This window comes from Oryctolagus cuniculus, chromosome 11 (genome assembly GCF_051225735.1).
Source record: "Oryctolagus cuniculus isolate XC-2025 breed Fujian yellow rabbit chromosome 11, ASM5122573v1, whole genome shotgun sequence".
Lineage (NCBI taxonomy): Eukaryota > Metazoa > Chordata > Mammalia > Lagomorpha > Leporidae > Oryctolagus > Oryctolagus cuniculus.
Genome location: NC_142877.1, coordinates 68,073,617 through 68,100,845, shown reverse-complemented (window position 1 = coordinate 68,100,845; position 27,229 = coordinate 68,073,617). Strand labels below are relative to the sequence as shown.

The window sequence follows — 27,229 nt, the reverse complement described above, 5'->3', positions numbered from 1 at the left end:
CACGAAGGAAGCGATCTGAGGCTAAAGGACGAAGGGGAAGCTTTAAAGCCCGAGCAAGTGGAGTTTAACTGTTCTCCATAGACATGTCCCGCTCCAACCCTGCCCGCCAAGGCTTGGAAATTGCTGCGAACAAAACCCTCAGCTCTGGGCGCTGCGCGCAGCTCTGCAAGCGCCGGCTGCACGCTTAATTGGTTGCATCCGCAGACAAAACCCTCTACTCCGCGGGGTCCCGGGAGCCCCTCGAAAGCCGCTCCCAACCCCCCGCCACTCGCCCTGGAGAACATTTACTGTCTGCAGCTCTAAGGTGCGGGATTCAGGGGGCAAAGGCGGCCAGGGGCGCCTGGCGAGGAAGTGACCCCAGCTACCGTATACCCTCCGGGACACTCCTTCCAACGTGCCTTTGGCGGAGCGAGGTCACCCCGTCCCGCGGGGGCCCAGGCTCCCCGGTAGCCCCTTCTCCAAGCCACCTCTGGCGGCCGCTGCGCCGCAATAAAATAAAGCCCTAAGAGGACCGGGCAGCCAGGGTCTCCACGCGTTCTTTGTCGGGAAGGCGCGAGTCTCGGGCCACCGAGAGCGCAGGGAGGGCGCCAAGGGGGCGGCTATGGCACTCCAGCTTCCAGCCGCCTAGCAGCCCCGAGAGGCGTGAGAAAGAGCCTCGGGTCCCCAGGGCTCCAGCCCCATCCGCCCTGACCGGCTGGAGTTCCCCTGTCCCCAGCACCCCCTTCCCCCCGCGGCAGCTTCAAGAGCGGCTGCAAAGCGCTGGCGAGCCATGGTCCGCGGGACCCCGAGCGCCTCCAGTCACCAGGCGACACCGCGCCACTCCGGGCCGTGCACAATAGCGAAAGTCTGCGGACGCACTGCGCCTGACCCCACCTCCCGCCTTTCCCGGCCGCCCGCCGCGGCTCCCATCTCCCGGCGCCGAGGGACGCGGGCGCCCGGGGCTCGGCGGCGCCCTCGTAGGGGACTCTGCCGGCGGCCCTCGGGGTCCGGGGGCAGCGGTCACTGGGTTCCCGCGCTCGGGTGGCCCCCGCGCGCCGCGGGGCCCCTGCTGAGAGGCCGGGGTGGCCCGGCGCCCCCGCGGCGCCCGCGTACTGACTTGCTGCTGCTTCCTGGGTCGGCCGCGTCCTCTCTTCTGAGGCGTCGGGGCGGCAGGTTGTCCCTGGGCTGAAGTGGACGGCTGCCCGGTGCCTTCCCCGCGTGCGCTCATCCTGCGTCCCGCCGCCGCCGCTACCGCTGCCGCCGCCGCCGCTACCGCTGCCTCTGCAGCCGCTGCGCCTCGGCCGCCCGAATCTGCCCGGCACCTTTCGGAGACGGGGTGGAGGGTGGAGGAGCGGGCGCGGTGAGCACGGGCGGGCGCGCTGCGAGGGCTGCTGTGGCTTAGGCTGCCGCCGCTGCCACCATCAACACCGGACGTCCAGCGGCTGCCAAAAAGAGAGAGAGGAGGGGAGGAGGAGAGAAGGAGGCGCTGCCGGCGGCGGCGGCGGCGGTGGCGGCGGCGGTGGGTGGGTGCCGGAGGTGGAGGTGGCGGCAGAGGTGGAGGTAGCGAGAGGAGGAGGGGAGCGTGTGAGGAGGAGGAGAGGTCTGGGCTTTGGGGAGGCTCCCCGGTCGGGTCGGGATCAGGACGTGCGGGCACCGGGAGCACTTGGGAAGCAGACTGGAAGGGGAAGAGACTTGGAGTGAATTGTGTCCCTTGAAATGTTAGGCGGGGAAAGAATTCCTCCTCCTCTTCCCCTCCGCGCCGAGAGCGAGAGAGAGAGAGAGAGAGCGAGAGAGAGAAAGGAGTGCTCTGGGCAGCCAGCAAAAGGAGGATGGAAAGGTTGGCCGCGATCGGGTCGGGCACCCAGCGCAAGCAAGGGACAGAGCAGTGGGTGGCACCGCGCCTCCTCGGATGGCGGGAGCAGACGGCGGCGGCACTGCGCAGTGGAAGCGGGACCGCTGCTCGCTCCTGCGTCCTGCAGCAAGCGCGCGCGGCCGGGGCTGGAAGTTTTCTGAGCCCCTGGCCCGGGATCCGAGCGGGATGAGAGTGTGTGTGTGTGTGTGTGTGTGTGCGCGCGCGCGCGCGCTCGCCGGGGCCCGGGTGTGTGGGGGGGCGGCAGGGGGAGTGCCCACCTCTAATCGGGGGCGGATAAAGGGGAGGGGGCTGCGCAGGAGGAAAGTATGAGGAGGAGGGAGGCCAGGCGGACCGCGGAGACCAGGCGCCTGGCCGTGGGCCAGACACAGTGTTCGAAATACAACTGCCTTGGCGGCGGCGGCGCCCGGGTGCCACCCGGAGCCCGGCTCACGTGCTCCGGCCCGGCGGCGGGGTTAAAGGGACAGACCGGGGATCCCGGGCCCGCCCGCCGCGGGCCTCGCCCCACCGGCTGCCCGAGGTCATAGCAGGGCGGTCGTTCAGGGAAGGCGCGAGAAAGCGCGAGAACGTTGACTGTCCCAGAGCCACGCTGCCGGGGCTCGGCCTTTACCTGTGCGTCCCCAGTGCGGAGCCAACACTTTGTCGGAAGCGCCTAGCTGCCCCGACTTCAGCGTCCCGGTCCCCTGGGAGTGGGAAGCTACTGCCGGGCAGCAGGAGCAGGACCTCAGACAGCCCGCGGCCGCCGCAGGATGCCCTCCCTGCCGAGCGCGCAGTCCGGCGCGCACGGCAACCACGCGCACAAACATGCACTCTTACAAACGTGTGGGCACGGGCACGGTTGCTCGAACGCAGATACACGGGCACGCAAGCGCTCCTAAACACACGCGAACCCACACGCAAACACACAGGCACGCAGATGTCCATGCACTTTCGCAGACACAGGCACACGTGCACACAATGTGCACACAGCACGCCCAGCGCGCCCGACTCTGCGCCGAGTTCTTTCCTCAGCGAAAGTCCAGAGACTACACGAAGTCTCCCCAGGGCTCACGCTGCATACCCCGGGTTCCAAAGCTCGTGGGGTAAAGGGAACCTCACGGATCCCTAACATCACAATTACATCCGCTGCCCAACGTTCCCTTGAATTTGAATTTGCCTCCATTTAACCTTCTCCCTAAGAACTTTTTTCTTTTTTTTTTTTTTTTCTTTTTTTTTTTTTTTTGCAAAGTCCTAATTTTATAGCCTGGGCTGTTTCTGAGTTACGTGAGTTACCATAATGGCCACAGTCCGTTTTTAGAAGGTGGAGTCCATTTAAAAATGTACCTCATTTCATCCTTGAAAAACACAAAACTCTAAAAAAAATTAGGTTCAGATTTTCACACATCACACCCAAAATTATTTTGGATTGATTCCAAAATAAAAACTTTCACCCAGGGAAGAATTTTTCTTTCAGAGATACAGACCACCGTGGAATACAAACGCCTATTTTCAGTCCTAAACAGCGAGTTAGGAACCGCCAGGTTCCGCTGTGCCTGTGGAGGAGGCGCAATGGCGCTGATTGGTCCGTGTTGCCATTTTAAATCCATTTCCAGCTGCCCTCTGCTGAGCTGGGACACTTTGCAGCCCGTTGAGTGCTCTGCAGAAACCAGGGTTTCTCCGGGATCTGGGAACGCTTAGCTAGGATAGAGAGGGAGAGCCCCCATCCCTCCAGATGGAGCCCAACAGCTAACTGGGCAGGGAGGGCTCTAACAGGAACGGAAGGTTTTCTGTCAGAGCGTGGTTGAAAGATGGTATCTTCATCAAAGGGACTGAAATTTCACCTCCTAACGATTGCAGTAACACTTCCTAACTGCCAAGTGTGCACATTTTTAATTCTGATCACATATTTGCACGGTGGTGTGCACAGTTTGCACACACATGCACACTGGCTTCTGGGTTTGTTTTTGTTTACTTGCCTTTTATCAGGAGTGGACATAAACTAAAAATGAATGTAGGTGGAAGTCGCCAAAAATTTCTGCCACCTAGTTTTATACTCACTGTATCCTTTAAAAAATGTACACAGAGGTTGGCAAGGAGAGTATTCCAAATTTTTATTTTATGCATTAATCCCTGAATCTACAAGAATTACAGAAAGAATTGGGGCTTGGGGATTGTCCAGCCACTTGTTTTCAGGACACTCTGCTATCAAACTATTTGTCTGCTTTTGAATTTATAACAAGATACAAAACAAATATTGCATCGTTTTGTCTAAATCAGTTTTGTGTATTTTCATTCTTTGGACTGTGTTTATTTAAATTTTTTCAGATTTCTTGATATTTTCTGTGAGACATTATCATTTGTTTTCAATTTTGGAATGATTGAGACCTTTACTAAAAGATGTTGTCCTTACATATTCATTTTATAAAGATAAATGGTTAGATCTTATTTTTAAGGATATAGAAATTTTTTACATTTATATTTGAGCCCCTCCCACACACCTCCCCTTCCCCCTACCCCCAGTTTCCCAACGGTTCATTTTTCACTACTTTACTATAGATTATCCATCCATCCAAGTTAAACTCTACTTTTTAATTGGAGAACTTTCCGGGGGTTCCTATCCACGTTAAACTCTTGCTTTTCTTCTTCTGCATTTACTATCAAATTGAACAATACCTTGGCTGTTTATGTTAATAAGGCTTCTGGTGATGTGTCACATAATTTAGAGTAGTGTTTAGACCAGGTTAACCAATTATTGGGTGGTCAAATTAATTTAGTGGAACCCAAAGATTATTTTAAAAAATAAATAAAATTGAAAAGAGACGATCATATGTAAATTTTCTCTCTTAGTTATACATCACATGTGCATGTTTCAAGGTGGATTTATTTTCATCTTTTACTATCTTGAAAATCAGGATATATCCTGAAGTCCCAGGTATCTTAGTACTGGGCTATGCGACTCTGCTGTGGCACAAGACAGTTTCTGTTTTAGTAGTCCGCATAATACTAGTGTGTCTTATAATCAATGGCATAGTGGTATATACACAGAGTATGTGTAAAATTGATTGCTTACTGTGGGTTACACTGAAAAATGTTTAAACTTCATTGACTTAGACAGTTACTGAGACCTGAGTACCTCCACAACTCCACAAAACTGAATATTTGTCACCTCTGTGAAGTTTGGCAAATTATTCCTCCTCTCTGTATCTCAGCATCCTCATTTTTAAAATAAAAGATCAGTGTAATCTCTGAGGGTTCCTCTGGTTTTACCAGACTGCAACATGGATTAAAGACTTAAATCTATGACCTGACACCATCAAATTATTAGAGAGTATTGGAAAAACCCTGCAAGATATAGGTACTGGCAAAGACTTCTTGGAAAATACCCCAGAAGCACAGGCAGTCAAAGCCAAAATTAACATTTGGGATTGCATCAAATTGAGAAGTTTCTGTACTGCAAAAGAAACAGTCAGGAGAGTGAAGAGGCAACCAACAGAATGGGAAAAAATATTTGCAAACTATGCAACAGATAAAGGGTTGATAACCAGAATCTACAAAGAAATCAAGAAACTCCACAACATCAAAACAAACAACCCACTTGAGAGATGGGCCAAGGACCTCAATAGACATTTTTCAAAAGAGGAAATCCAAATGGCCAACAGACACATGAAAAAATGTTCAAGATCACTAGCACTAGATGTGCAATTCGGGACATGCTCAAGCTGACTTGCCCCAAACGGTAGAGTTAGAAACATACCAGGGGGTTCCAATTCAATCCCATCAAGGTGGCATGTACCAATGCCATCTCACTAGTCCAAGTGATCAATTTCTGTTCACAATTGATCATAGTGATAGGACTAAGAGCCAAAGGGATCACACAAACAAGACTAGTGTCTGCTAATACTAACTGATAGAATAAAAAAGGGAGAGAACGATCCAACATGGGAAGTGGGATACACAGCAGACTCATAGAATGGCAGATGTCCTAAACAGCACTCTGGCCTCAGAATCAGCCCTTAAGGCATGCAGATCTGGCTGAAAAGCCCATGAGAGTATTTCAGGCATGGAAAGCCAAGACACTCTGGCAAAAAAAAAAAAAAAAAAAAAAAAAAAAAACAAAAAAACAAAAAAACAAAACACCTAAATGAAAGATCTCCGCAAGTGAGATCCCAGTGGAAAGAACAGGTCATCAAAGAAATCAAAGAAGGAGGTACCTTTCCCTGAAGGGAGGAGAGAACTTCCACTCTGACTACGACCTTGCCTAAATATGATCAGAGTCGGTGAACTCAAAAGGCTTCCATAGCCTTGGCAACCCATGACAAGAGCTTAGGGTGATTATTGATGCCATAAACAAGAGTGTCAATTGGTTAAGTCAACAACAGGAGTCATTGTGCACTTACTCCTCATGTAGGATCCCTGTCCTTAATGTGCTGTACATTGTGATTTCATGCTATAATTAGTACTCAAACAGTATTTTTCACTTTGTGTTTCTATGTGGGTGCAAACTATTGAAATCTTTACTTAATATATGCTAAGCTGATCTTCTGTATATAAAGAGAATTGAAAATGAATCTTGATGTGAACGGAAGGGGAGAAGGAGCGGGAAAGGGGAGGGTTGCGGGTGGGAGGGAAGTTATGGGGGGGGGGCATTGTAATCCATAAGCTGTACTTTGGAAATTTATATTCATTAAATAGAAGTTAAAAAAAACTTTAAAAAATACCTAATATCTTATTCTTTAATTATGTCAAGTTTATATGTAAATTGTATGTGTATATTCCCTGGAGACAGGTGGTATTTTTTTTTACACCTCATCTTTGTATTGATTTTGTCTAGGGATCATAATTTCATAATAGAATTTGGTACTTATTAATTGATTGCTATTACAAAGTGACTTCCAATAAGATTGTTGTTCTACTACATGCTGCACACAGAACAAGCAAAGCATTACATGTATTAGATTGTCTTCAAGATCACTTTGACAAAAGGAAGATTCATCTGTGATAAAGGGATTGAGGTTTTCACATCGCATTTACACTCCAATACATTTGCAAATAAAAGAATCATTTAAGGATTTCCTCAGATTACAGCTGATTGCATTAATCTTAGATGTATTTCACATGTAAACAGAAATTTATCTTAACCAGATATTTTGGATGTCACAGAAAAAAATACAAATAATATTTATTGAACTGAATACATCGCATACATAAAGGTATATCTGCATCCAATCTTAGTATAGTACAAAGGAAATGCCTTCAGCGTCTTGTATTCTAATTTGGCTAAAAAACCATTTCAAGTATTTTTAAATAAGCTCATTTACTCCACTTAAATCCATTATTTAGAAATTATATCTCTTTGAATATATCCAGTATTTAATGGAACGCAGGAGATGTCTCTGAGGGTTTTCCTCCAATAGCATTGAGAATGGGTTTGTGCTGCCCAGCTAGCGTGCTTTCTCTTTTCTCTTTCTTTCTCTTTTTTTGGGGGAGGGCAGCCTTCATAGTCCTGTAATCAGAGCACTAAACAAAATTAATCTGTCCATTCATTCAACATATTCTGAGTTGGTTTTGCTGGAATCTCACTTAAAATTCTCTCAGGGCTCCAGAAAGTAATTCGTGTAAAACTAGAGAGAATTTGTCTTTAAAAATAACTAGGTGCTCATTTAAAAATCCATAGCTTATTCAACAGCTACTTTTTGAGGACTTAATGTCTGCTGGAATTCATGGAACATTCCTTTGGACAAGAGTCATGGAAGCAGAGCAGAAGTAAAAGACTTCACATTCTCTATCTCATCCATATTGACTTCCTTTTGTCAACTCCAAACATTCCTAGTGTCTATAGTTAACAAGCAGCTTTGATATAAAGAAGAATGCGGGCTTTGAAATCAGATTTAGAGACAGGGGGTTTGGTAGGCAAGACAAAATGGCCCACAAGATCTCCTGCCATGTCTCCATGCCATGCACAGGCATACATAATTCCTGGGCCTATAAAATACTGAATCTTATCTCCATGGTTAGGTTGTGTTACGCGGCATAGTTGACCTTAAGGCAGAAAAATATCCAGACAAGCCTGACCTGATTGTACATGTCTGAAACACGTAGTTTTCTCTGGATCCTTTTTGGAGATGAAATTGGAGATCTGAAGTAAAGGAAGGTTTTGACTCCTCACTGCTGCTTTGAAAGATGGAGAGGATGCATGGCAAAGAAGCGTGTGGCCTCTGGAAACAGCGCAGCCCAGTCTAACAGCAGGTGAGGCCAGAAGGACCTCATTTCTGCAGCTACAAGGAACTGACTTCTGCCAACAAACACGGAAGTGTGTGAAAGTGCCATCTTCCCCAGAGCCTCCAGATGAGAACTCAGTGCTGCCGACACTTTGATTTCAGCCAGGTGACACCCAAGCAGAGAAACCAACCACACCCTACCTGACTTTTGACATAGAAAACTTGACCTAATAGATGGGTATTTTAAGCTATTGCATTTGTAGTATTTTTTTTTCATTTTATTTGAAAAGAAGAGACACAGAGGGAGAGACAGGCAGAGAGTTCTTTCATCTGCTGGATCAATCCCCAAATGCCACAGCAGCCATGTCTGGATCAGGCTGAAGCCAGGAGACCAGAATTCAATCCAGGCTTCCCATGTTCATTACAGGAACCTAAATACTTGTATCATCATCTGCTGCCTTTCAGGATGTATGTTATCAGGAAGCTGCACCAGAAGTGCAGGAGATGGGACTCAACCAGGCACTCCAATAGGGGATGCAGGTGTTCCGAATCAGGTGTTAAGTGGTGCGCCACATGCCCATCCCTTTGGTAATTTGTTATGCAGCAGTGGGAAATGAATACAAGAGGAATGTAACCAAACAGTCTTCCTCTCCTTTCCTACCCTCAGCACCATTCGTCGTACAATTCATCTAGACACGTTCCACATGGTTGCACCATCCCATGAAACCATTTTCCCTACTAATTTGGGTTTATTGAGAAGTAGTGGCCAGCAACTGAAATCCAACTTTGGGGTAGGTGTTGTGGCACAGTGGGTTAAGCTGCCACTTAGGATGCCCTCATCCCATATCAGAGTGCTGGTTCGAGTCCTGGCTGCTCTACTTGTGATCTAGCTCCCTGCTAATAAACCCAGGAGAGAGAAGATGATGATCAAAGTACTTGAGTCTCTGCCACGCATGCAGAAAACCCTGATGGAGTTCCTAGCTCCTGGCTTCAGCCTGGCCCAGCTCCGGATATTGTAGCCATTTGGGGAGTGAACCAGCAGATGGAAGATCTCTCTCTCTCTCTCTCGATCTCTCTCTCTCTCTCTTTGACATTCCTCCCACAAAAGATAAAATTGAATTTCCTTCCATTGATTAAGAGTCAGCTTTACGAACTTGCTTGTAATAAATAAAAGGCTACAGAAGTGATGTTGCATAATTTTGGAAGTTAGATAAGAAAAGGCTACAAGAATAATGTAACTACTGCTTGATCCCAATCTTTTGCTTCTGGTCTCCCGTTCTCCTCTCTCTGCACCTTGAAATCCCTGAGCCAACATATAAGAAGCTTAGCTACCTTGAAGCCACCCTGCTGGAAAGACCGCAGGGAGAGGCCACACAGAGATAGACATGCCAAGGAGCCCTGGATATGCCAGCTCCTAGATATTGGTCTTCTCATCAGCTGCCTAACAGATGAATGTATGAGGGGCCAGCATTGTGGCTCTCAGCAAGTTAAGCTATTGCCTGCAACACCGGCATCCCATATTAGTGTTAATTCGAGTCTTGGATGCTCCTCGCTAAGGCACCTGGGAAGACAGCAGATAATGGCTTAGGTAGTTGGGTCACCCAAATGGGAGACACAAATGGAGTTGCAGGTTTCTGGCTTTAGCCTGACTGCTATGGCCATTTTGGGAGTGAATCAGTGGATGGAAGATCCCTCTCTCTCCTTCCCTGTGTCTCTCTGTAACTCTGCTTTTCAAATAAATCAGTAAATAAATATTTAAAAAATAAATGACTGCATGCATATTCCAATAAATCTTGGTCCTTGAGAGGAACAGGACCAGTGGTTGGGACCACTGCCATTAAGCCACCCCAAGCTAATGTGATGTAGAGCAAACGGAACTTTGTTGAACTCTTCCCCTGCAGATGATGTTTGAGTTGTATTATGTGTTGGTTTGTACTTAAGGCACTAGGTTTTTTGGTGGATTGTTACATAACCATAGAAACTGACCTATCATTTTCTCCTCAAAAGTAATTTCTTTCTTTATTTACCTCATCTCTGTATTGTAAATTGGGAAAATAAAATAAAAAGCTCAAATAAATGCTTTAATTAATTAGAGATCACTCTAAATTGGAACTCACACTTAGCTAGGAACCACTTTAGGTCCTCCTTCTCTTTCCACATCGAATGATCACCTCTTAAATATCTCTTGATTAATCTACTCTCTCCCTCAGCTGTCACTGTCCTAAGTAGGGCTCTTTTCATATTCCTTTTGGGTTATTTCAATATATTTCTTTCTAAACTTCTAGTCTTCAGTCTTACATTCTAAAAAACTATTCTTCATACAGCTTTTAGAAGAATGTATTTCTTTCTTTGGTCAGTTATTTTTATAGGTTTTTTTTTTCTTATCACAATAGACATACACTGCTGAAAATTCAGATGAAGGGGGTGGGTGTTTGGCCTTCCAGTTAAATAGACAGAATGCCCACATCCTACATTGGAGTCGGAGGTCTGACTCCTTGCCTCTGCTCCTAAATCCTGCTTTCCGTTAATGTGCATCCTGGAAGGCAACATGTGATGGCTCAAGTGGTTGATCCCTGGCACTCACATGGGAGACCTAGAGTGCATGTCTGGCTCCTAACTTCAGGCCCCTGGATATAATGGGTATTTTGGGAGTGAACTCTTCGACAGCTCTCTCGCTCTCCTCTCTCCATCTCTCAAATAATTTTAAAAAATTACAAAGAAAATGCAGATGACATAAAAGTAGAGAAAAATTTTCTCCAGTCACCCTACCACTGAGAGATAATCCTCAACCATTTTAATCCTTTTAGACTTTAAGTGGACAAATAAAGGTTTGCAGTGACATTCAGTTTCATAACCGGTTTTATCTAAATAATGTATCATGAATAGTTTTGATATTTTTGAATGTTCTATAACACCATTTATTTTTGGGGGGAGATAACATTTCTATTTATTTGTTTGCTTGTTGATTTTTCCCCAAAGAAACCTTTTATTTAAGGAATACAGACATCATCATTTCATAAGTACAACTTTAGGAATATAGTGATTCTTCTCACCATACCCACACTCCCACCCACTCTCCTACCTCTCCTCCTCTACTTTCTCCCATTCCCAGTTCCATTCTCCACTAAGATCCATTTTTTACTAACTTTGTACACGGAACACCAATTCTATACTTAGGTACAGAGTTCAACAATTTGCATGGTAAAAAAAAAAAAATCAAAAAACAAAACACAAAGGGCCAGCACTGTGGTTCAGCAGGTTAACGCCCTGGCCTGAAGCGCCAGCATCCCATATGGGCACCAGTTCGAGTCCCAGCTGCTCCACTTCTAATCCAGCTCTCTGCTATGGCATGGGAAAGCAGTAGAAGATGGCCCAAGTCCTTGGGCCCCTGCACCCATGTGGGAGACCCAGAAGGCACTCCTGGCTCCTGGCTTTGGATTGGCGCAGCTCTGGCCATTGCGGTCAACTAGGGAGTGAACCAGCGGATGGAAGACCTCTCTCTATCTCTGCCTCTCCTCTCTCTGTGTAACTCTGACTTTCAAATAAATAAATAAATCTTTAAAAAAAAAGACAAAACAAACAAAAAAACACTGTTCCTCAACAGTTGAGACAAGGGCTGTTCAAAGTCATTGAATCTTGAAGTTAATTTCTCTTCTTCTTCTTCCTCTTCCTCTTCCTCCTCCTCCTCCTCTCCTCTCCTCTATTTCTCCTTCCCTTCTTCTTCTTTAGAAATTTAATTAACTTTAACAAAGCACCCAAGAATGACACATCTTTGGGAGCACTTATATATAGTTATAATACAACTCTTTGAGGACAGAGGTCCTACATGGGGAGTTACTGCACAGTGACTCTTGTTGTGAATTTAGACTTAACACTTTTTTTTTTTTTTTGACAGGCAGAGTGGACAGTGAGAGAGAGAGAGACAGAGAGAAAGGTCTTCCTTTGCCATTGGTTCACCCTCCAATGGCCGCCGCAGCCGGTGTGCTGCGGCCTGCGCACCGCGCTGATCCGAAGCCAGGAGCCAGGTACTTATCCTGGTCTGCCATGCAGTGCAGGGTCCAAGCACTTGGGCCATCCTCCACTGCACTCCCAGGCCATAGTAGAGAGCTGGCCTGGAAGAGGGGCAACCAGGGCAGAATCCGGTGCCCCAACCAGGACCAGAAGCCGGTGTGCCAGCGCCGCAGGTGGAGGATTAGCCTATTGAGCCGCAGCGCTGGCAAGCACTTAACACTCTTACATATGACATCAGTGATCACCCGAGGCTCTTGACATGAGCTGCCTAGGCTATGGAAGCCTTTTGAATCCACAAACTCCATCAGTATTTAGATAAGGCCATAAGCAAAGTGGAAGTTCTTGCCTCCCTTCAGAGAAAAGTACCTCCTTCTTTGATGACCACTTCTTTCCACTGGGGTCTGACCCACTGAGATCCTTCATGTAGGATATTTTTTGCCTGAGTGTCTTGGCTTTCCCTACCTAAAATGCTCTCGTGGGCTTTTAAGCCAGACCAAAATGCCTTAAGGGCTGATTCTGAAGTCAGATATAACACCATTTCTAATACATCTATTATATATATGTATTATATATATATATAAATGAAATAGAACAGCTGGTATTAAATAAGCATTTGAAAAAAAATTTATGACATCCTTGTAGAAAGCTGGAGAAATATGGCTTGGATGTTACGCATTCTTTTGTGCTGAGATCAACTTCAAAGGCAGTCTCTTTTATCAGAATCCTGGTATAATTTTCAAATTTTCAGTTGTCCTAAAGGTAGAAAGGATAGCTAACTGGACCAATATCCAAACTAAACTTAAAAAAAAAAAACTCAACAAACCATCATACAATTTAAGAAGATAAATACAAAGAAGATAAATAATTAGTTCCAAGAGGAAAAAAAATAGCCATATTAAAATGGGGCAAGTGACTCTAAAATAATTCCTATAATCACATATAAAACAAAGATACAGATATTATGAAAATTCCACCTAATATTCGTTATTACCCTCTGATTGAGTAATAGAACACTTATGATATTAGGTACAGCAAAATGTCCAACCGTAAAATCACATTTCATGACCTCCCTTCTAGATTGGAGCTGTGAATTATATAAGCCCAAGTATTTGGAAAGTTCTGGGAAAGACTTTTAAAGGCACTGTTTCAACTGGGAAGCTTCTCCCAATGTCCTTCCCACATCTTCCTTTTTTCTTTTCCTGCCAGGAATGCAAACAACTGAATCTCCAGCAGCCATCTTGGATTATGTGGTAACTGCGAAAATGGAAGCCACATTTTAAGGCCGGTGGAATGGAAAGATAGAAAGAGGATTGGTCCCTGATGACTTCATGGGGCTATGCTGATAGCCCTGATCTGCCTATCAATAGACTTAATTTACTCATCTTCTATCTTTTTTAAGGTTCTTCTAAGTTCTGTTAGAATTTTAATTCCGTCATAAACACCCAAATGTAATTCTTAACTGATAGAAAGTTCAATTAGTGCATATTTGGCATAAGTTACAATGTACTGCTTAAAATTAATAATAAAAAAATTTTAGGGAAGTTTTAGGTTCATGCTAGAATTGGACACAAAGTATAGAAAATCTTCAATTACCTCCTCTTCATACACACACAACCTTTTTAGCCACCATCATATCAGCACAGGGTATTCCATTTGTGATAATCAATAAGCCTACATTGCCACATTTTATCACCCAAAGTTCATAGTTCACATTATAGTTTACTCCAGCATACACTCTATGGGTTTAGACAAATATATAAGGACACAAATTCTCCATTATAGTCTCATTCAGGATAGTTTCACTGCCCTAAAATTTCTGTCTTCTGCCAAGTCATCCTCTCCCACAGATCCCTGAAAAATGTTAATCATTTTATTGTATTCACAGTCTTATCTTTTCCAGAATTTGATATAGCTGGAAGAACACAGTATGTGTTCTTTCCATATTTGCTTCTTTCACTTAACAATTTGAATTTAAGTTTCCTCCACGTTTTTTTCTTGTCTAAATAGCTCACTTCATTTTAGGGCTCAATAATACTCCATTGTCAGAATGCACCAGGGTTTATCTGCTCACAAACTGAAAAACATCTTGGTTGCTTCCAAATTATGGCAATTATGGTAAAGTTGACATTATATTTTCCCCGTTGTATTGCTTTGCTATTTTGTCAGAGATCAGATGGCTATAGTTATATGCGTCTATTTTTGTACTCTATTCTGTCCCATTAAATCTATTTGCTTATTTTTCACCAGTATCACAGAGCTTTGGTTAATATAGATTGACAGTAAATTTTGGAGTCAGTGTTAATCCTCTGACTTCTTCAATATTGACTTAACTATTCTGAGTCTTTACTCTCTCCCTATAAACTTTGAAATCAGTTTGTTGACATTCACAGTATAACTTGCTGGGATTTTTATTGGAAATGCATTGAATCTGTAATCGAATTAGGAAAACTGGAATCTTGGCACTGTTAAGTCTTCCTATTCATGAACATGGAATATTTCTCCATTTATTTAATTCTTCTTTGTTTTCATAAGGATTTTACAGTTTCTTTATGAAGATCTTATACACATTCTGTTAGATTTCTACTTAAGAATTTCATTTTGGGCGGAGATACTACATACAGTAATGTTTTTCATTTCAAATTCTACTCTTCATTTCTGGAATATAAGAACAGAATTTACTTCAGTGGATTAGTCTTATTCCTTGCTACAATAACTCACTAGTTCCAGGAGATTATCTGCTGATTCTTTCAATTTTATACATAGACGATCATGTTATCTGCAAAAAAAAACAACTTTATTTTTTTCCTTTCCAATCTAATGCTTTTTATATCCTTTTCTTGTCTTCTTTAATTAGGTTAGGACTTCCAGTACATGTTGAGAGGTAGGAGGGGACATTCTTGCCTTGTTGATAAACTTAGTAGGAAAGTCACAAGTTTCCCATCAAGTGTGTTAGCTATAAGGCTTTTGTAGGAGTTGTTGATTAAGTTGAGGAAGTTTCTCTCCATTCTAGTTTGTTGAGGGTTTTTTTTTCTTATCATGAATAAGTGTTGGATTTTGTCAAATGGTTTTTTTTCATCTACATTGCTATGATCTTGATATTTTTCTTTAATTTGTGATTATACTAATTGATTTTCAAATGTTAAAACTGCTTTGCAATGCCTGGGGTAATTCCCATTTGATCATGATGCATAATTTCTTTTATATATTGTTAGATTCAACTAGCTAATATTTTGCTGAGGATATTTGTATCTATGCTCATGAGATATACTGTTCTGTAGTTTTCCTTTCTTTTAATGTCTTTATTTGGTTTTGGTATTAGTAATGCTTTCAGAAAATGTTAGGAAATAATCTTTCAGCTTCTATTTTCTGGAAGAAATCATAGAGAATAGACATAATTTATTTAAATTTTTGGTATAATACAATAGTCCATCTGGACCTTATTTCTGTTTTGAAGGTTATTAATTATTAATTCAGCCGGCGCTGTGGCTCACTAGGCTAATCCTCCGCCTTGCGGCACTGGCACACCGGGTTCTAGTCCCAGTCGGGGAACTGGATTCTGTCCCGGTTGCCCCTCTTCCAGGCCAGCTCTCTGCTGTGGCCCGGGAGTGCAGTGGAGGATGGCCCAAGTGCTTGGGCCCTGCACCCACAAGGGAGACCAGGATAAGTACCTGGCTCCTGGCTTTGGATCAGCGCGGTGCGCCAGCCGTAGTGCGCCGGCCGCGGCGGCCAATGGAGGGTGAACCAATTGCAAAAGGAAGACCTTTCTCTCTGTCTCTCTCTCTCACTGTCCACTCTGCCTGTCAAAAATAAAAAATAAAAATAAATAAATAAATTGAAGGTTAATTATTAATTCAATTTATTTAATAGGCATAGGCCTATTTAAATTGTCTATTTCTTCTTCTGTGCCTTGCAGAAGATTATTGTCTTTCAGTGATTTGTTCATTTCATCTAGTTTATCAAGTTTTGGGGCACAGAATTGTTTGTAGTATTCCTTCATCAACTTTTCAATGTCCATAATATCTTTAGTGATGTCTTCTTTAACTTCTGATGTTAATAATTTATATCTTCTCTTCTTTTTCTTGATCTTGTTAGCGGCTTATTGATTTTACAGGTGTTTTCAATTAACTGTATTTTGGTTTTGTTGTTTTCCCAGTTCAATTTCTTGTCCATTTTTAAAAATTTCTTTTCTTCTGCTTAGTATGGCTTTAACTTACTCATCTACTCGCTTTCTAAAATGGAAGCATATATGATTCATTTTAGATCTTCCTTCCTTTTTAATGTATGTATTCATTACTATAAATTTTATAGTAAAATTAATAAACTAAACACTACTTTTGCCATATCACATTTTAATAATTTTGCGATCACTTAATTAGAAATATTTTTTAAATTTTCCATGAGGTTTATTTTTTGATCAATGTGTTATTTAGAAATGTATTGTTGTTTAACCTGCAAACATAGTTGGATTTTCCAGCTATGTTTCTGCTATTGATTTCTGATTTTATTCCCTGTGGTCTGAGGGCAGATAGTTTATGATTTCTCTTCTTTTATGACCCAGAATTTGGTCTATCTCAAGAAACTGGTTCATGGGAAGTTGAGAAAAATGTGTACGCTGCTATTTTTAGATAAAAAGTATTCTATAGATCTCAGTCATATCCAGCTGATTGATTTTGGTGCTAGAAATTGTTCTTACTAATTTTCATGTGCTGCATCTATTCATTTCTGATGAAGAGGTGTTAAAATCTCCAACTCTAATAACAGATTTATCTTTTTTTTTTTTTTGCAGCTATAAGCATCATGAAGTTCTGCCTCGTGCATTTTGATGTTCTGTTGTTATGCACATACACAAAGGGTTGATTTGTCTTATTGGAGATTTTGTTCCTTCATTCCTTATGTAATGCCTTTCTTTATCTCTGATAACATTCTTTGCTCCAAAGTCTACTGTGTATGAAATTAATATAGCTACTTCTGCTTTTTTTTTTTAAAAAAAAAAGCTTTTATTTTTAAGGGTTTGCTTTGTTACTCATTAATTTGAAGGACACAGAGAAGGAGAAGCACAGAGAGATCGTTCATGTACTGGCTCACCCTCCAAATGGCTGGAGCAGCCATGTCCGGGCCAGGTCAACCCCAGGAATCAGAGGGTCCATCCTGGTCTCCTACATGGAAGGCAGAAGCCTAATTTCTGGGGCTATCCTCCACTGCTTTTCAGGTATTTGAGCAGGAAGTTGGATTGGGACTTGAATGACATTCCAATATGGGATGTGGCAGCTTAATCTGCTGCACAACAATGCTGGTCCCAATACGATATATCTTTCTTCATGTATTTTCTTTTTTCCTTTTTTTTTTTTTTTTTTTTTTTTTTTTTGACAGGCAGAGTGGACAGTGAGAGAGAGAGACAGAGAGAAAGGTCTTCCTTTTCCGTTGGTTCACCCCACAATGGCCGCTGTGGCCGGCGTGCTGCGGCCGGCGCATCGCGCTGATCCAAAGCCAGGAGCCAGGTGCTTCTCCTGGTCTCCCTTGTGGGTGCAGGGCCCAAGCACTTGGGCCATCCTCCACTGCACTCCCTGGCCATAGCATAGAGCTGGACTGGAAGAGAAGCAACCGGGACAAAATCCGGCGCCCCAACCGGGACTAGTACCCGGTGTGCCAGCACCGCAGGTGGAGGATTAGCCTATTGAGCTGCAGCGCTGTCTTCTTCATCCATTTTCTTTTAATTTATATATATCTTTGTATCTAAAGTGGGTTTTTTGAAAACAACACATCAATATACCTCAAAATATTCATGGGAAAATGGAATTAAAAGTAAGAGTTTGTTTTAGCGCAATTTTTTTTTTAAATCCATGCAAAGTTTTTGCACAAAACACATTTTCCATGTATTTTGACCCACTGTGATGTTGAGTCGGGGGGTGGGGAGGCAGGCAGAGACCACAAAAGCAGAAGCTAATCAGAGAACGTCAGAGAGCTAGAGAGGGAGACAGGTGGACACACAGACTTTTCCCACCCACTGGTTCACTCTCCAAATGCCCACAGTAGCCAGTTCCTGGCTGGGCCGGAGTCAAAATCAAGGGGCAGGAATGCAACCCAGGTTTCCAATGTGGATAGCAGAGATTCAAGCACTTGAATCTTGCTTGCTACTCTGTTCCTTTAGTTAGTGTATGTAGACTATCCATGTTCAAAGTAATTACTAACATAGTTAGATTATTATATATGATATTTGTTATCATTTCCCATCTATTGCCAATTGTCTTAGTTTCCATTTTTAAACTTTGTATAGTCATTTTATTTGAAAGGGAGAGAGAGAGAGAGAGCGCGCTCTTCCATCCACTGGTTCACTCCCCAAATGCTTGAAATAGTCAAGGCAGGGCTAGGCCAAAGCCTAGCCTGGTTACTTATAAGTCAAGTGTAATTCTTATCTTTGCTCCTTTATAGATCAGGTATTTTATTCCTCTGTCTTCTTTCAAGATTATCTTTGATTTCCTGATGTTGGAATATGATATGCTTAGCTGTAGGAGGTTTTATTGTCGGGTTTTTTGTTTGATTTGTTTTGTATGCACTCATCCTTGTTGGGTTCTCTGAGCTTTCTGAATCTTTGACTTGGTATCTGACATAAATTTGGGAAAAATACCCATTATTGCTTCAGACATTGCATCTCTTCCTCTCAGCCTTTCTTCTTTGGGTATTCCTTTTGTGTGCATTTTATATCTTGTGTAATTATTCCACAACTCTTGCATTTTTTTTTTCAACCTGTTTTCTCCTTGCTTTGCAGTGTGGGAACTATCTATTGCCATCTTTATCAGGTTCAGAGATTTCTCAACCACGTCAAGTCTAGTAATGAACTTACCAAAGATGTTCTTCATTTCCGTTGGAGTAATTTTGATCTCTGGTGTTTCTTTTTGATTGTCCTTGGAATTTCCATCTTTCATCCTCTATTAGCCATACGTTCTTGCATGCTGTCTATTTTTTCTGTTAAAGCCCTTTACATATTAATTAAAGGGTTTTATTTTGAAACTCTGTTCTGATAATTCCAACTTTCATGCCATATCTGACTGTGATTCTAATATTTATTTAGTAAGTTCTAACTCTGCTTTTGCCTTCCAGTATGCCTTGCTAGTTTCTGTTGGAAGTGAGCATGATGTACTGAGTAACAAGGAATGAGGTAGATAGGCCTTATATTGAGGTTAGGTGCAGAGGGGAGGGAAGATTCTACAGTCCTGTCCTGTGATTAGGCTGTGGTCTTGCTGAGGATTGTACCCTTGCACTGTGAATAGCAGAAATGCTTCTCACCTCCTTCCCTTGCCTTTAAGTAGTACAAGGTATCCAGAACATGATGCAATTGGATATTTTCCTTCCCGAAGCCTGGTTAGGCTCTAATAAAACCCCAGCAGGTTCAGCTCTAGTTAAATAGTTTCCCTCTCTCTCTTTCCAGCAGGCTAGGCTCTGATTAGATAGTTGAGAGAGACAAAGAGAGAGAGGGATCACATTTACGTAACTTTCACTGAAGTACAGTGTTATTTTTCTCTTTTATTCTTAGGTATGTTGTTAATATCTTACTGTGCCTAACTTATTAACTTATTCATTGAACTTTATTGTAATTATGCATATATAGGAAAAAGAACAGTAATTATATGTAGATTTTGGTACTATTCACAATATCCAGCATCCACTGGGAGTCTTAGTATGTACCCCTTGTGCATAAGGTGAGACATAGGAGATCTGGAAGGAGTTCCTGGTTCCTGGCTTCTGCCTGGTATAATAATCATTCATAATAATATCATTATATTTAATCATAAGAATATTATTATATTTTGCCCTGGGGAAAGTATATCAGAAAAATCATTTACGGTTCTAGGCATCATGTTTGAAAAGGAATATTGACAAATAAAAATGTGACCAGAATAGGTTTTCCAAACATGTCATATAAAGACCATTTAAAGGAAATGGACAGTTTTAGCATGAAGAAAGACCGGTGGCAGTGTGATCACCATTTCCACTGCCATTTTGAGGGTGGTCAATTTATATTTATTTTTTGTTATTTCAAGCAGAGAAATGGTAGGCAGTAAGATTTTAGCTGGAGTACAAGACAAAATGTTCTGGAAACATACTTGTGTGGTTTAGGTAAGTGGTTAAGTGAATTCCCAGTTGGTGGAGGTGTTATGGCAGAGAGTTAGTTACTGAATAGAGAGACACTGGTAATGTTTAGTGCAGGAGGCTACAATAGATAATTTCCACTCTTTTTGAAAACTAGATCCTTTTGTTCAAGTGAGAGCTAGTTGAAGGCTTTTCACCCTCTATCCACTCTTGGGAAAACTCTCTAGAACTTCCCAGAGCAGAGACTAAAAGCATTGGAACAAAAGATAAGTCTGCTTTTGAATCCAATCCCTAGTGGTTGATAACCTAAATCACAAATGAATATCGGACCTTAATAATTTTTTCTTTTTTATGGAAGTATTTATTTTATTTATCTGAAAGACAGAAAGAGAGAGAGATTTTCCATATGCTGGTTCACTCCTCAAATGGCCACAATGGGCAGGGGAGAGCCAGGCAGAAGCCAGGAACCAGGAACTCCTTCCAGATCTCCTATGTGGATAGCAGAGGCCCAGATATTTGGGCCATACTCTGCTGCTTCCCCAGGCCCACTAACAAGGAGCTGGATCTGCAGCAGAGCATGGGGGATTCCAGTTGGTGCTACTATATGGGATACCAACATTGAAAGCCATGCTTAACCCACTGTGCCATAAAGACAGACCCACGAATTCTTCTTTGATATCCAAGAAAGGTATTGGGAGAAGCAGATTTGGCACTTGTAAATTTTATCTAAGAGTATAGTCTTGTGGGGCCGGTGCTTTGGCACAGTGGGTTAAAGCCCAGACCTACAGCGCCGGTGTCCCACGTGGGTGCCGTTTGGAGTCCCAGCTGTTCTACTGCTCCACTTAGATCCAACTCTCTGCTATGGCCTGGGAAGGCAGTAGAAGATGGTCCAAGTCCTTAGGGCCCTTCACTGGCATGGGAGACCCAGAAGAAACTCCTGGCTCCTGGCTCCTGGCTTCAGATCAGCTCAGCTCTAGCGGTTACAGTCATCTGGGGAGTGAACTAGCAGATGAAAGACCTCTCTCTCTCGGGCTCTACCTCTCTCTGTAATTCTGTATTTCAAATAAATAAAATAAATCTTTAAAAAATAGAAGAATATAGTCTTGTATCCTATGTTATTGATTCTCCATACTGCAGGTTCTACATCCATGGATCCAACCAATCATAGTTTGAAGATATTGGGAAAAAAAAGTGTCCATACTAAACATATAAATGGGTTGTTTTTCTTGTTCCTTAAAGTATGACTTCTATTTTTGTTGTATTTACACTGTATTAGAAATTGTAAGAAATTTAGAGATGATTTAAAGTATCCAGGAGGGGATAGGCATTTGGCCTGGTGGGTAAAACACGTTTCCCACATGCAACTTCTTAGGTTCAATTCTAGGCTCTGGTTTCCGACATTCAAGCTTCCTGATAATGTTGACCTTGGGAGGTAGGAGTGACAGCACAAGTGATTGGGTTCCTGCCACCTATATGGGAGACCTTGATTAAGTTTCTGGATCTCAACATTGGCCCACTTCTGGCCATAATAGGTATCTGAGGAGTAAACTGGCAGATGGAAGCTTTTGTTCTGTGTGTGTGTGTGTGTGTGTGTGTGTATGTCTCAGCTTCTCAAAAACAATAAATAAGTAAGTAAAGTGTACAGGAAGATGTGGGTAAATTTTATAACAATGCCATGCCCTTCTATATAAGAGACTTGAGCAGGCAGGTTTTCAGTATCATTGTGTGGTCCTGGAACCAGTTCTTTCAGGAATACCAAAGGGTGACTGTGTGTCTCATAGATGAATAACTGTTGCATAGTTTAAGTGCAATAAATTCATTATTTGTATCACCAAAGGGTAATTTCAGCTTGTTCCAAAATTTTCATAGTTTTGTAAGGTGTATATTGTAACTGTTATCTATTATAGTATTAACAAGAAGCAGTAATAAGTAAGAATGAATGATAGAACACTGATTTTATGTCAAACCTAGTTTCAGGTGCTTTTGGGAGAGGGAAGCAAAGGTAGAACAGAAACAGAAAGAGAGAAAAACAAAAACATATCAGACCTGGATTTGGGTTCAGACTTCAAAGAGTTTACAAACTGTCCAGAGCTGCATGTATGAGTACGTAAGTCACTATAATTTAAAGCAGAAAAAGATAATCACTATCAAGTATGTGCTGAGTGAGTTCAAGGAAAGAAGAGATTTCCCCTGGTGTGGGGATTAAGGAAGGCTACTTGGGAGCTATGGCATTTGAGGGGGCCTTGAAGGACAGTTTGACACAGAGATGGGAGGAAAGGGATTTCAAGCAAAGGGGGGATTATGAGAAAAGTTGCCGAAATGCAAACCCAAAACGCATGTACCAGGAGAGGTTTTACTGTGTTAGTCAGATAGCAGCTGGAAACAATTCACTGCAGATGTTTCTGGTGAAGGCACTTAAATGCAAGGACCATGTAGAGTGAGTGGGCAGGGCTATAGGAAAGGAAAAGAGATGTTGAGGCATCCAGACACTAGCAGCATTGAGAAGCTATTATCACCCTAGGGCTTAAATGGTAAGGGAAGGAAGTAATACTGAGGAACCCGGTGTGAGTTGGAGCCCAGGAGAAGGGGCTGTCTGGTTGCTACAGAGGTCAGGGAGGCATGTGTCCACTGCCAGAGAGAAGACACCAAAGCAGGGAGGAGGTGAGAAGAAATGCCTTGGCCCATGCATCCCATATAAGTGGCCAAAAAACAAGAGAAGTTGGGTGACTTAGACTACCAGATTCAGCCTTCAATTGGTGCAGAAAAGGATGAAGAATCAATCTTGGACAGGTGGGTGGTGAGGGATCAAAGAATGATAATGAGATGAAAACTTAGAATCTATTTAGAGATTTTGGAACATCTTATTATCCTATGAAGAAGCTTGCAAATTACTTGATAGATAATGTAAAGGTTCTGGTGCTTTATCAACAAAAGTGGAACATGACAGAAAATCCAGAAGTGGGCAGGCCAGGTGGAGCAGAACTCTATGACGTTATCAGAGTTCACATTTCTTCATCTATTTTGGGCCCAGTTCTTAGCATCCACCTTTAGTCTGCATGCTCACCTCATGGCTAAAGCATGTCCACTCCACCTGTAGTTTCATATCATGGACTAGACAATACAACAAGAAGAAGATGACAAGAAAAACAAGCTTTTCAAAAAATCTACAGCAGATTTTTTACCATGGGGTCAGCCCCAGATGTAGATAAGGAGACTGAGGAAAAAAGCACATTGCTACATTGAATTTGTTAAGGTGTTTTTTTTGTTTGTTTGTTTGTTTGTTTGTTTGTTTTAGAAGAACAGAAATACTTAGTACCAGCAAGAAACAGTCAGCACAGAAGAAGACAGGACCTAATGGAAGAAAGGCATTCTAATTCTCAACCATTTGGACTTTTAATAATTCCAAATTTTAAACATTGTTGCCCTAAATGGAGAAATTGAGAAATTGAGAGAAGCAGTTATGTGGGGGAATGAAGAGAGTTTTGAGACACACTGCATTTTGATGATGACAACATGTAACACACAATGATTAAACAGAGTTAGAAAACAGGAAGAGGAAGGAGTAGCAGTAGAAAACTGAGTGGGGAGGCAGATTGGATCATTGTTCCCAACACTTCACTTCCTTATTAAAATCATCCACTCTTGCCCTGGCCATTGCGAGCCACGTGCGCTTACTGGCTGTATTTCAGTGGGTTTAGTGACATGGATTTTTGGACAATGGTTTGAGAACAGAAATAAAGTTCACAGTCTGACCTGCAGAGTAGTTGTGTTTGCTGCTTCAGATCCTCAGCTTCACTGTGAGAGGAGCAGGCCCAATCCCAGGATCAAGATATTCATGTATCAGTGTCTAGGATCAGAATGATGCCCAGCTAAGCCCATGAGGGAGAGATGGATGTCAGTGGAAAAAGTCATCGAATTCAGAGCTTGTTTAATATGCAATGCTGCTTGAGCAGAAGCCTAATTAATTCAGGTGGACATCTTTCGGAACACAAAAACATATGGAGACCACTTCACCCCAACTAGGATGATTATGATCAAAAAGACAGACAAAAGAAGTATTGGCAAGGATACAGAGAAATTGGAACACTCTTATATTGCTGGAGGGAATGCACATAAAATGGTGCAGCCACTTGGGAAAAGAGTCTGGCAGTTTCTTAAAGTGTTAAAAGTAGAATTACCATGTGACCCAACGATTCCTCTCCTCTCTCTCTCTCTCTCTCTCTCTATATATATATATATGTAATACATATGAATATTACATTCACACAAAAACTTTTTGCATCTGTTTATGATAGTAAACACAGCACAAATATCCATCAGCTAATGAATAGACAAGCTGTTATGTGGTAATATAATAAATTTTTTTTTTTCTTTTTGGACAGGCAGAGTGGACAGTGAGAGAGACAGAGAAAGTTTTCCTTTACTGTTGGTTCACCCTCGAATGGCTGCTGTGGCCGGCGTGCTGCGGCCGGCGCACCACGCTGATCCAAAGCCAGGAGCCAGGTGCTTCTCCTGGTCTCCCATGGGGTGCAGGGCCCAAGGACTTGGGCCATCCTCCACTGCACTCCTGGGCCACAGCAGAGAGCTGGCCTGGAAAAGGGGCAACCGGGACAGAATCCGGCGCCCCGACTGGGACTAGAACCCGGTGTGCCAGCGCCACAGGTGGAGGGTTAGCCTATTGAGCTGAGGCGCCGGCCTAAAAATATTACGTAGCAATAAAAAGAAATGAAATAATGCACATGCTAAAACATAGATGCCCCTTGAAAACACAATGCTAACTGAAATAATCCAGAACCAAAAGGCCACATATTACACAATTCCATTTTGATGAAATGTCCAGAAAGCACAAATCTATTGAAACAGAAAGTAGATCCATGGTTTATGAAGAATGAGAGGATGGAAGAGGAGTTTCATTTCAAGGTGATAAAAAATATTCTAGGGGCCAGCACTGTGATGCAGCAGATTAATGCCCTGGCCTGAAGTGCCAGCATCCCATATGGGTGCCGATCGAGACCCAGCTGCTCCACTTCCCATCCAGCTCTCTGCTACGGCCTGGAAAAGCAGTAGAAGATGGCTCAAATCCTTGGGCCCCTGCACCCATGTGGGAGACCTGGAAAAAGCTCCTGGCTTCAGATCAGCACAGCTCCAGCCGTTGTGGCCAACTGGGGAGTGAACCATCAGATGGAAGATCTCTCTCTGCCTCTCCTCTTTCTGTGTAACTTTCAAATAAATAAATAAATAAATCTTTTAAGAAATGTTCTAATATCTGTTATGGTGATGGTTTCAAAACTCTGTTAGTACAATATAAAACCAGTGAGCTATATACTATAAATGGGTAAATTGTATAATATACAAATTAGATATCAATAAAGCCATTTAAAGCAAAGAACACAAGGTGAGACTTGCCTTGTGGCTTAGTAAGTTAAGCTGCAACCTGAAATGCTGGCATCCCATATGGGCACTGGTTCAAGTCCCAGCTGCTCCATTTTTTTTTTTTTTTTTTTGGCTGTTCCACTTTTGATTCAGCTCTCTGCTAACACACCTGAGAAAGCAGTGGAAGTTGGCCAAAAGTGCCTGGGCCCCTGCATCAATGTGGGAAACCTAGAAGTTCCTGGCTTTCTGGATTTGGCATGGCCCAGCCCCAGTCCCAGCCCAGCCATTGCAGCCATTTTGAGAATGAACCAGCAGATAAAAGATCTCTCTCTCTCTCCCTCTCTCTCTCTTTCTCTCTCTCCCTCTCTCCCTGTCTCCTCCTCTCCCCCTCTCCCCCTCTCTCCCTCTCTCTGTAACTCTACCATGCAAATAAATAAATCTTTTTATTTTATTTATTTATTTGAAAGGCAGAGTTACAGAGAGAGAGGAGAGGTAGAGAGAGAGAGAAAGAGAGAGAGAGAGAGGTCTTCCATCTGTTGGTTCACTCCCCAATTGGCCAAAATGGCCGGAGCTGTGCTGATCTGAAGCCAGGAGCCAGGAGCTTCTTCCAGGTCTCCCACGTGGGTGAGGGGCCCAAGGACTTGGGCCATCTTCTACTGCTTTCCCAGGCCATAGCAGAGAGCTGGATTGGAAGTGGAACAGCCAGATCTCGAACTGGAGCCCATATGGGATGCCGGCACTTCATGCCAGGGCATTAACCTGCTGAGCCACAGCACAGGCTCCAAAATAAATAAATCTTTAAAACAAAGAACATAAGATTAAGACATTGCCTGCAAAATCAGCATCCCATATAGGTACCAGTTCCAGTCCTTGCTGCTCCACTTCTGATCCAGCTCCCCGCTAATGGCCCTTGGGCCATCTTCCATCTCTTTTCCCATACCATTAGTAGGGAGCTGGAATGGAAGTGAAGCAGCAGGGACTGAAACTGGCACTCACAGGGGATGGCAGTGTTGCAGGTGACAGCTTTACCCACTACACCACAATGCCAGCCCCATTCTACAAACTTTTTGAAGTATCCTCATACGAATTTGTTTCATAAATAGGACTACTCTACACACATTTTATTGAAACTTGCTTTTTAAAAACATAACATGTCCTAAAGTTATTTCCACGAATATTTACCAGTTATACAGTATTTCACAATGTGATTATACCATAGCTTGATTAACTGTTCTCCTGCTAAGAATATTGGGTGGTTCTCCCAGTTTCCTGCTCTATAAAGCAATGACGAAGAAGCTCTTAGTCCTTACATCTTAGTGCACGTGTGCAAGTATTTCTGGGGCAGAGTTTCTAAAGGTTCTATTTGGAGTTACAGAGAATGTGTATTTGAACTTTAAAATCATTAAGTTTTTCATTAGCAGAAATCTTTTTCCAAACAAACTTTTATACAACAATTTTTATGCAAAATTAAGAGCAAATTTACTGAGGTGGATCAGGGATACAGAGCTTTGATATTCCAACCCTTCAGTCTTCCCTCTCAATCCCTGCCTCTTGCGGCCCCAGTGCTTTCTGCAGAGCCCTGAAGTTCTGCAGAACACAGATTGGAAGCCATTGCTTTCATTAACTGAGTTGAAGTATTTCAGAACTTAAGGATAGATTTCAAACAAGATTTACATAACAAATTATGTCTAAGTCAAAGGGTTTTAACTAC

General features: G+C 42.9%; 1 protein-coding gene and 1 long non-coding RNA gene across 2 annotated transcripts in view; one reads left to right on the top strand and one right to left on the bottom strand.

Moving 5' to 3' along the window:
- Positions 1–2,057, bottom strand: part of HMGA2 (high mobility group AT-hook 2) — a 133,920-nt gene extending 131,863 nt beyond the window's left edge. The window contains exon 1 of the mRNA XM_017341960.4: positions 1,097–2,057. Coding sequence (XP_017197449.1) covers positions 1,097–1,207 — 111 coding nt within the window. The 5' untranslated portion in view covers positions 1,208–2,057. The remainder of the gene's footprint in view (positions 1–1,096) is intronic.
- LOC138844382 (uncharacterized) overlaps positions 1–27,229 on the top strand; it is a 66,367-nt gene that overhangs the window by 556 nt on the left and 38,582 nt on the right. The window lies entirely within an intron of this gene.